Source organism: Phyllobates terribilis, unplaced genomic scaffold (genome assembly GCF_046119375.1).
Source record: "Phyllobates terribilis strain yellow unplaced genomic scaffold, ASM4611937v1 Scaffold_2__4_contigs__length_985480577, whole genome shotgun sequence".
Lineage (NCBI taxonomy): Eukaryota > Metazoa > Chordata > Amphibia > Anura > Dendrobatidae > Phyllobates > Phyllobates terribilis.
The window spans coordinates 438084015-438095629 of record NW_027362762.1 but is presented as its reverse complement, the minus strand read 5'-3'; the positions used below and the strand labels follow the sequence as shown (position 1 = coordinate 438095629).

At 43.5% G+C, this 11615-nt stretch overlaps 1 protein-coding gene across 1 annotated transcript in view; it reads left to right on the top strand.

Moving 5' to 3' along the window:
• The first annotated feature begins 3493 nt into the window (after positions 1–3493).
• The window catches only part of LOC141214196 (ras GTPase-activating protein 4-like), a 274525-nt gene continuing 266403 nt past the window's right edge, over positions 3494–11615 (top strand). Inside the window, exon 1 of the mRNA XM_073665419.1 lies at positions 3494–3729. Within this exon, the coding sequence (XP_073521520.1) occupies positions 3665–3729 (65 nt within the window). The 5' untranslated portion in view covers positions 3494–3664. The remainder of the gene's footprint in view (positions 3730–11615) is intronic.

Here is an 11615-nt window from a genome sequence, read left to right as displayed (position 1 = left end):
TTGGATTGCGGAGAGGACACAGTTATTGGAGTGGGGAGAGGACACAGTGATTGGAGTGGGGAGAGGACAGAGTGATTGGAGTGGGGAGAGGACACAGTGATTGGAGTGGGGAGAGGACACAGTGATTGGAGTGGGGAGAGGACAGTAATGGGAATATGGGAGAGGACAATGATGCATGTTGGGGAGAGGACAATGATGCATGTTGGGGAGAGGACAATGATGGGATGTGAAGGAGAGGACAATGATTGAATGTGAGGGAGAGCACAATGAGGGGGGTGAGGGATTGGGATGGGAGCAAGGGGGACTTATAATGGATTTATGAACACGGGGAATGGGAGGAGGACATGAGATATGGATGTATAATGAATTAGGTGGTGGAGGAGGTGCTAAGTCTATGATAGCGTTCTCCCCCATCTCACAATTCATTATGACACTATTAGGGACTTAACATTTATTGGGGACTGGGAGAGGAGATGGTAAGGGGCATAGGACACTTTATATCTTGTTATGTATAGAATCATCCCTTACATGGCATATTCTTGTTATTTTTATTATTCACAGCGCCCTCTTTTATTACATAGTCCTCTCTTGTTAGATATAAAATGACTGCTGATGGAGGAGCTGATGGATGAGAACACCAGTCCATCAGTCACCTCCATCAGAAAAGAAGCTTTCCCATGCTCCATCAGCAGATAGCAGTTATTGCATTATATATCTAACAAGAGAGGACGATATGTAATAAAAATCAGGGGTCTATATAATCGAATATGTAAGGGACGGTGCTCTACATAACAAGAGAGGGCACTGTGTAATAAGGGACGGTAATATACATAATAAAGGAGACTATATATATATATATATATATCTGTAGCTTGTCGCCATAAAAGCAGGGGGGCCAAGACACATTTCTTGCACAGGGACCCCAAGCTATCAGTGTCCGCCCCTGCTAATCAGTTCAAGTTCATCATGTGGTGACAGGTCGAATAGAGCACAGCAATTCGCACTTCCTTCCTCCTTAGTACAACTCCTCTTCAGTCCTGCCACCCATTCGTCCTTGACTACCCCCAAGCCCGCTGACTCCATCAGCCTCAGGGATTCGTTATGCACCCGGTACCGGCCACCCGTCCCCAAAGTAATTCCATGTTTGCTGACCTCGTGATGTCAGAAGACCAAAAACTCGCTCCTTGGTACCTGGCCCGAACCCTAGGTTCCAGACGTTGCAGGAATGTCCATCAGGGAAATCTATTCGGCCTCCCACTGCCTCGAACGGCTGGCCCATGCTGACCCTAGCAACCCACCACATCTGAATCTGACATTCACTGAGCACTTCACTAACTGACTCTGAACTCCCACTAACCGGGAAGTTCCCCCCCTTTTGTCAGGACTAGTGCCCTACTGGACTAGTGGGCTACATCTATCCTTAACCATTTCCTATCTTATATGCTAAATCTATTATCCTTATTCTATATCTTATGCTATACTCACATTATGCATTAACACTTTACATACTGTACATCACCATATTACATTAGACACAAGTTACTTTTACATATAAAACCTCACAACGGTATTCACATGACGTGTCTGTTGTCTTCAGGGGTAGGAACAGGGTAAGACAGTCCACAACCCTACACGTTTTATACTTTCAAGGTTTTCTATAACCTTCCATGTAGGCTTGGTAGAGCATTTGCTTTCGTCCCTGGACTGTGGATTGAGATCCATATTTTCTGCATCTAATTGTAGACTTTGCAACGACAATGCAGCTTTCCCTTCAGACATGGCAACTCACAGGCAGCATGGATCTGTATAGAGATGTGGGCTGCTGAACTCTAACAGGATCTATGCTGAGGGAGACTGAGCTGCAGATGCTTTACATACACTGATTATTTCTTTTGCTGTGAGCAGACCTTCTAGTGTCTGTGGCTATAGTTATACAGAAGCTGTAATCTGGCTTTACAGATGTATCTGGTAGATGCCTTTTTACTATTCTGACTCCTTTCCTAGGCTGCAACTGTGGGGCTCTTGAGATAGCGTTCCTATTGATGTTTGTATGAACCAGTACTCACACCAAGAACTTCATCAGATAGCTTAACTCCACTGCAGAGGCATGTATGAAGATTCCAGAAGAATTTTATTCTCAGGCTGAATTCTTGCATTATGCACAATAGTAACAGCAGTAGCTGCAACAGCTGCACTAGGTAAAAAGACAATACTGAACTGCTAATTTAGAGAGATGACGGCTGACAAACGCTAACTGGGGAAGAAGGGAGGTGTTACATACATCAGAGCTGGGGTACAGGGAGAGAGACAGGACAAACTTCATAAAACAAACATGATTGCATAGTAGTGTAACAGCAACAATACAATGCATCAACCCTACAAGTCTATATGCTTAGTTTAATATGTCAGTTTCAGTTGATGATTCCCTTCAAGGGAATTTCATATTCTGGTGGAAAGTTTGACTGTGATCATGGAAAGAAAAATATTTTAAAACTCATAAAAGTATTTTAGGTTCCATGAACATATTGATAGGGGAACTAGATTGTGAGCCCCAATGGGGACAGTGCCGATAATGTCTGTAAAGAAATGTGAAATTAATGGCGCTATATAAGTGAGTAAAATAAATACAATGAACTCACAAGCACCAGAGTGACATCTGGTGAATCTGTTATTTAGTGATTCTCATTCTTTAGTTTTAGAGAACACATGCAAACATAAAACAGAAAGCAATGTAAATGAATGGGGTAATAATCTGGTAAAATCATCCTCAGGATCTTCTGTGCATGGGGGGATGGTGGGTGGGTAGTGATTTGTATGGGGGGAAACTGGGTGGATAGTGATTTGTATGGGAGAAAGCTGGGTGGATAGTGATTTGTATGGGGCAAAGCTGGGTGGATAGTGATGTGTATGGGGGGAAGCTGAGTGGATAGTGATGTGTATGGGGGGAAGCTGGGTGGAAAGTGATGTGTATGGGGGAAGCTGGGTGGAAAGTGATGTGTATGGGGGAAGCTGGGTGGATAGTGATGTGTATGGGGGAAGCTGGGTGGATAGTGATGTGTATGGGGGAAAGCTGGGTGGGTAGTGATGTGTATGGGGGAAAGCTGGGTGGGTAGTGATGTGTATGGGGGAAAGCTGGGTGGGTAGTGATGTGTATGGAGGAAAGCTGGGTGGATAGTGATGTGTATGGGGGAAAGCTGGGTGGGTAGTGATGTGTATGGAGGAAAGCTGCCTGCATAGTAGATTCACTTTGTATTTGTTCTGCCCTCTACATTCCATACAAACAGTAACAAGGGAACATGTATAGGTAGGAGAATTTACCAGATCTTTAGGCTGATGTAGGCAGCTTGTGATTGTGCATTTACACACTTTCCCTTATAAGAGGCCATAAGACTCTTCACCCAGAAGCCCGCAGTGAGCATTCCTTCCATTCACTCCGCAGGTTGACCCTACGTCACGACCCTGTGACGTCACAGAACTCCAGCAGCTCCCAGGTCCTGCTCGTGAGCACTTTGTGGCCCCGCCCCCCGAGGTCTCCTCCGCCTCTGGCGCTGTCTGATTGATATTTCCCTGCAGCCACAGCAGCACCTGCTAACCGGAGCCCGGAGGACTAATGTGGAGGGAGCCGAGGACGGGAGCTGGCTGCTGAACCCGCTGCTCCACAGCCATGGCCAGGCGGAGCTCCCTCTTCATTCGGGTAGTGGAAGGGAAGAACTTACCAGCCAAGGACATGTAAGTAGCTGCGGTGCCCACAGAGGCGCGGAACAGCTGGCAGCTGGGGGTAACATGGCAGCAGAGAGCGGGCTGTGTACGGGGTCAGGCTGCAAAGTTCAGAATGAGTATCTCCGCTGTTGACTATATTACTGCTGTATATGAATGCAGAATGTACATGGCTGTGTACTGAGCTGCAGAATATGTCAGTGCTATAGATATAACACTTACTACTGACATTGCATTCTGGAAGGAACATGTAGGAGGGCTGGCAGAGCATGTGCCCTGGCCGCCAGGAGGTGACGGCAAGGTGTATTTGTAGGTACAAAGGTAACAATTTGCCCCATGCCACCCTACTAGCTATATGTCCAGTATAGTGGGATGCCTTGTAACCTTCCTTCGGGGTATACATTGGCTCTCTCTGATGTACACCTCTGTAATGGGGTCCTATCCTGATTAGACCCTTAGATATGGTGGCTTTATGGAACAAACTGCATCTTTGCCCCAGGAGAAGGAAAGCCCAGTTACAGCTGTATCCCTCCAGATGATGCACCACAGATATATTGATTTGATGTATTAAGACGTCATGAACCAAAAAAGACATTTATTATTCATTATTTCTATAGCGCCAATGTGTTATGCTGGCAGTGCAGCCCCTGTCCCAGTGCTGATCACAAGCTCAGCATATATGTATTGCAGGGTCAGGTTACATGCGATTGGGCCAGGAATTTAGTATCCATTATTTATATAGTACCGGGGTATTCTGCACTGATCTCGCTCCCACCAGCAGATATCCCCTGTGCTGATCACAATCTCAGCCTTTTATATGTATGGGCGGACAATATAGATGTATGTAGGGTCAGGTCACGAGTGATGGGACCAGGATTCTGCTTATTATCCTTTATTTATATAGTACCGGGGTATTCTGCAGTGATCACGTTCCCACCAGCCCCTGTCCCCTGTGCTGATCACAATCTCAGCCTTTTATCTGTATAGACGGATGATATAGATGTATGTAGGGTCAGGTCACGAGTGATTGGACCAGGATTCTGCTTATTATCTATTATTTATTTTTTACATTGTATTTGTTCCCTTCATTCTCATGTTTTTAGGTCATAGCAAAATGTTATGATGTTATTTTTCCATTAATTAAATAGCAGTTCTTACTACTGTGACTGTGATCAGGTCTGACCCTGGACTCTATAGGTTGTATGGTAATAATGCACTATTTGTATAGCGCCAACATATAGTTCATAGAACTGAACACAGATTTTAATACTCCAACCACCAGTCCATATACAATCCATATACCTTCAAAATACTGTACATGGACATAGAGGCACATTTAGAGATAATTGTGTTACAGTTCACCATTTTTAATGCAGGTCCATGTTCTTCAATGTGATATTCAATAATATATTAGTAAAATAAATCATCAGAATGTATTAGATAGTATGTATGGGCATACTGCTGTCTCACAACAGGAAGATATTACACAAAATGGAAGGGGACATTGCTGGCTTACCACAGGAATAGATTGCACAGCACTGGCACATTGCTGGTTCATCAGTGGAATATATTCCACAGTATGGGCACATTGCCAGTTCATTAAAGGAATATACTGTAGGTAGGTCCAGAAAAATTTGGACAATGACACAAGTTTTGGCATTTTAGCTGTTTACCAAAACATATTCAAGATACAGTTATATAATCAATATGGGCTTAAAGTGCAGACTCAGCTTTAGGCCACGTTCACACGTTCAGTATTTGGTCAGTATTTTGCATTAGTATTTGTAAACCAAAACCAGGAGTAGGTGAAAAATGCAGAAGTGGTGACTTGTTCTGTTATACTTTTCCTCTGATTTTTCCACTCCTTATTTTAGCTCACAAATACCGATGTAAAATACTGACCAAATACTGAACGTGTGAAAAGGATATTCACATACTAATTGGAGTAAGGGTTTAGGAAATACAGCTCTTTAATATGTAGCTGCCTCTTTTTAAAGGGACAAAAAGTAATGTATCTCAAAAGCTCTTTATGAGCTGCATGGGCTTTTCCCTAATTAATCTATCATCAAGTAGGTAAAAGTTCTAGAGCTAATTCCAGGTGTGGCATTTGCATTTAGAAGCTATTGCTGTGAACCCACAATATGCGGTCAAAGGAGAAACAGACCTTCATTAGGCTAAAACAAAGAAGAAATCCATCAGAGATAGCGGAAATGTTAGGAGTGGCCAGATCAACAGTTTGGTTCATTCTGCAAAAAATGAGTGCACTGGTGAGCTTGGGAACTCAAAAAGGCCTGGACGTCTACAGAAGACAACAGTGGTGGATGATCGCAGAATCTTTGTCATGGTGAAGAAAAACCCTTTGACAACATCCACTGAAGTGAAGAAAACTCTCCAGGAAGCAGATGTCTCAGTATCTAAGTCTGCCATACAGAGAAAACTTAATGAGAACAAATACAGAGGGTTCATCAGAAGGTGAAAACCATTAATCAGCCTTACAAATAGAAAAGCCAGATTAGACTTTGCCAAAAAAACATGTAAAGAAACAGGTCCAGTTCTGGAAAAGCATTCTTTGGACAGATGAAACTAAGATCAACCTGTACCAGAATGATGGGAAGAGGAAAGTATGGAGAAGGCTTGGAACGGCTCATGATCCAAAGCATACCACATCATCTGTAAAACATGGCGGAGGCAGTGTGATGGCATGGGCATGCATGGTTTCCAATGGCACTGACTCACTAGTGTTTATTGTTGATGTGACTGAAGACAGAAGCAGCAGGATGAATTCTGAAGTAGACAGGGCGATACTTTTCTGCTCAGATTCAACCAAATGTCGCAAGGTTGATTGGATAGCACTTCACAGTAAACATGGACAATGACCCAAAACATACTGCAAAAAGCAAACCAGGAATTTTTTAAGGAAAAGAAATGGAATATTCAGCAATGACTGAGTCAATCACCAGATCTCAACCCCGTAGAGCAGCATTTCACATGGTTAAAACAAAATTTAAGGCAGAAAGACCCACAAACAAGCAACAACTGAAGTCAGCTGCAGTAAAGGTTTGGCAAAGCATCACAAAGGAAGAAACCCATAGTTTAGTGACGTCCATGACTTCCAGACTTCAGGCCGTCATTGCCTGCAAAGAATTCTCTATAAAGTATTAAAAATGAATATTTTATTTATGTTAAAGTGAATTTGTCCAGTTACTTTTGAGCCCATGAAATGAGGAGGTAGAAAAATGGTTGCAATTCCTAAACGTTTCACAGGATATTTTTGTTCAACCTCTTTTATTAAACCTGAAAGTCTACACTTCAATTGCATCTCAGTTGTTACATTTTAAAGGGAACCTGTCAGCTAATACATGCTGCCCAAACCATGTCCCTGGTTGTGCGGTCACAGCCATGTATGTTTTCTCTGAAATGCTGCGGCTTTTCAGAGAAAAACATACTTTTAATCACTGCCGTAGACCGAGGTGCACTATTGACAAGTCGTACAGGTGGTTCCCCACCTGCTGACAGTGACTGACAAGCCTTTCCATATACGCGCATGTAGGCAGAGGCTTGCCAGTCGCTGTCAGCAGGCGGGGACCCGCTTCTATGTCTTGTCAATCGCGCTGCACGGTTTGGGCAGCATGTATCAGCTGACAGGTTCCCTTTAAATTCAAAATAATGGCATGTAGACCCCTAATCATGAAGATTCAGTCACTGTCCAAATATTTCTGGACCTAACTGTATATTAGATAGTATATATGGGCACACTACTCACCACAGGAACATATTAGATGGTATGAGCACACTACTGGTTCACCACAGGAATATATTCCACAGTATAGGCACATTGTTGGACTATATTAGATGGTATGGGCACATTGCTAGTTCACCACAGGAATATATTAGATGGTATGTGCACATTGCTGAACTATATTAGGCTTCTTTCACAAGTTCGGATATTTCCGGTACTGGAAAAAACAGTACCGGAGATATCAGTTTCCTTGTGTTCCTGTGGCAACTGTGGGCCACCCGTGTGCCGCATCAGGATCACACGTACCAGTGCTTGGGAATCAGCAGTACAATTAGCGCTGTTCAGAAGCCCCCGCCAGGTGCTGAACGCTGCCCTCATCATTGGCCCCTGCTGGCGCTGCGATCAGCGCCAGCAGGGGACAATGTTGATATTAATATTCTGCTCCCGCTGTGTCCTGGTGTACAAATAAGAATAAAATTAAAAAAATCCTTATACTTACCTGTCTGAAGGTGTCCCCCGCTGTAATCCATCGGACCGCACACGCCGAGGAGCCAGGGAGAATGACTCACTCAGCAAGCGGTGTCCTGTCACTCAGTGAGCTCAGCACAGAGCAAGGGATCGATGGAGCGCAACACTATCCCTGGTTCCTCGGCGTGTGCGGCCAGATAGATTACAGTGGGGGATATCTCCGGACAGGTGAGTATAAGGATTTATTTTATTCTTATTTTTACACCAGGACATAGCGAAAGCAGAATACTACTCTCAACATGGTCCCTTGCTTGCGCTGATCGCAGCACAAGCAGGGGACTATGATGAGGGCAGCGTTCTGCACCCGGCGGTTGGTAACAGCGCTAACTGTACCGCTGATTCCCAAGCACCAGTACGCTTGATCCTGATGTGGTACACGGTTGCCACACGTGTGCCACACAGGTGCACACAGACACTGATATCTACGATATTGTATTAGATGGTATTTGCACATTGCAGGTTCATGTCACAGGTCATTAGATGAGTACTACATTTGCGCCCTCTATGGCTATAATGGTAATCTACAGATAATTTACTGGTTCTGATCACATGATTGGATCAGAATTACTTTGAGGTTCTATATATTTTTATGATACAATTGAGATGTCTTGCTGGGTCTTGTTATATGGTATTTATTATATGGTAAGCTCTTCAATTCTACACAGACAGTGTCATTTCCGTACCAATTTAACCCATTAAATGTTCTTTATTTGTTATGACACATCACAAATATAAAACACTATGGAGAAAGTAGCGCAAATATGGTCTTATCCGACAAACAATAAAAAGTATCCTTATCAGATTATCCTAACCTGATCCATGATCTTAAGCGTTTTTAAGTCGATGTTTAGATGCTGTGGATCCACGGGTTTGTCAAAACCGAAGAGAATGAAGATAAGGAGAAATTGTGGATACCACTCAGGCTGACGATTATTGAAGATGTCAATTCACGGGAAATTCTTAAACTTGCAAGTTTAATTTCCTGTGAATCCAATAATCGGCAGCGCGGGAGGTATCCACATCACAAATATATTGATAAATCGGATGATGTGAGATTAGAGTAGATATTTAAGTAGGATAAATTTATGTATGATACTACACCACAGGTGAATTGGTGATATGAGATTGGAGCAGATTTGTTTAGCTTGTTTAAATGTATTGTTTTACACTATGGAAAGATGACTAGATCAGGTCACATGTTATAAGGAAAGTCTAAAGATCTGTGTATGCATAATGTTACATCTATTGATGTATTCCAAGACCAGGCCACATGGGATTGGGGCAGAATTTTATGTATGATCTATATCAATGATGGTACACTACAGATATATTGGTAGATTAGGTTATGAGATTAAACCAGATTTTTATTTAGGATGTATATATGATGGGACATTGAGCATGTATAACTATGGTACAGTAGGTCAGATCATTGGATTAGAATACATGTTTGTTGAGGATCTCTGATGGGGAGCTACAGATATATGACTAGACATGCGCCATGAGGGATTGGAGCAGATTTATTGAGGATCTGTGTATGTGTGATAATACACCAGTCATATCTATTATGGTGAACTAGAGAGATATGACTAGATCCTGACATGAGGGATTGGATCAGATATTTATTGAGGATCTGTGTATGTGTAAGGCGCCCCAGCGAGGTAGTCGTGGGCGTAGCCCCCACTCGCTCTGGCACCCTACAGACAATACGTGTCCTCCATCTGAAGTGTGGCTGTGTATGTGGTGCTCTTCACTTCAAGCCATCCCATCGCGGCTGTCTCCAGGCATTTCTCTTCTGGGACCAGGGCAGCAATAAATTCAGAGGACACGAGGTTCTTAACCAGAACTTGAACTTTACTTGGGGAAGAGGAATATATACAATATTTACCGGCAGATATAATGGATAAGGCCCGACAGGTTATCATCTCTCTCACAGGCGCTGGCAACATCTTCAGCCCTGGTTCCCTCTTTAAGTGCAGCATCTCTGTGACTCTATCTCTAGCCCAAGAGACTCTTCTGTAATGCTGACAGTGATCTGGATCCAATCTCTCCCCCGCGTCTTAGCCTGGATTCCTATTTATCTTCCTCTGCTTCCTGCAGACTAGAAGTGCCCCGGGTCCTCACTACCTTTGATGAGTTTCTCCGGCCGGCTAACAGGACTCGTGCTCTTGCTTAGGGAGACTTGCACACTGGTGATCCCACTGTCTGAGGGTATGGAGCTCCCGTCTACCCTAGCAGCCAATATACTCAGGCTGCCTGTAGGATTCTCTGTCCTATCTCTTACTGAGTGACTCCTCCTGCTTTCTGGAAACTTAAACAGGAATTTTCCTAAAGTGCCCACCCTCGGTGAGCTGTCATCACACAGCATTAACTCATCACTGCCTGTAACCCTGCTAGCAGACTCAACCTGACATCTGCACTCAGAACAGTAGCATCTTGTGGCTGTTTACAGGTACTGCAGCCCACAAGGAATTATGCCAGGAACAAGAGATGTCACTCAAGGCTTGATCAGGGCACTAAGTTCCCCCTTTACTCTACTGACTGAACCACTAAAGCTAACCCCTTAGCTTGGTCTACCAACAGTTCAGAGAGGTCTGACTTCAGGAACACTTCCTTTAACTATCTCAGTACCAAGGGAAGGCTACGCCCTTCCCCACTATTACATATGTATGATAATACACCATACATCTTTATTATGGTGAACTACAGAGATATGACCAGATCGAGCAATGAGGGATTAGAGCAGATGTTTATTAAGGAACCGTGTATGTGGGATTATACACCACATGTACACACGTGGTCAAAATTGTTGGTACCCCTCGTTCAATGAAAGAAAAACCCACAATGGTCACAGAAATAACTTGAATCTGACAAAAGTAATAATAAATTAAAAATCTATGAAAATGAACAAATGAAAGTCAGACGTTGCTTTTCAACCCTGCTTACCCAGAATTTTTAAAAAAATTCATCTTATTAAATAGACCTGGACAGAAATGATGGACCCCTGAAAATAATGTGATTACAAGATTGTAGACACCAGTGATCCTAATTAGTGGACACAACTTGATTTAACATGTCCCTTTTGTCACATTATTTTCAGTCCTGGACGGAAATGATGGACCCCTATTTCATGAGTTTAATTTTTTTAAAAATTCTGTGGAAGCAGGGGTGAAAAGCAATGTCTCGCTCCGGAGGACTGGAGTGACGAGGTGAGTGGGCGCCTCACCGGAAAAGTGTAAGTGAAGCAAGCCCGGGGTATGGAAAAAGAGAGAGCGGTGTTGTGCCCAGAAAAACATGCATCTTTCACTCGTCTGGCCTGCCCTTGTATTACCGCCTTCTCTGCCTCTCAGATCTCGCACATGCATGCCTGCGCCGCTTCACTGCAGTCCTCAGGAGCGAGATCAGAGAGGAAGAGAAGGAGGTACCGGTAATAGGATACAAGGGCGGGCCAGAGAGATGTGCTACCGCTCGGATAGTCTTGGAGACAGGGTGGGCTTATAAATTACCATAAATATACGCCCTATAACATGACGACTCCTGACTTTTGAGAAGATTTTCAGGGGTTAAAAAGTCGTCTTATACCCCGGAAAATGTACTTTTGTCAGATTCAAGTTATTTCTGTGACCATTGTGGG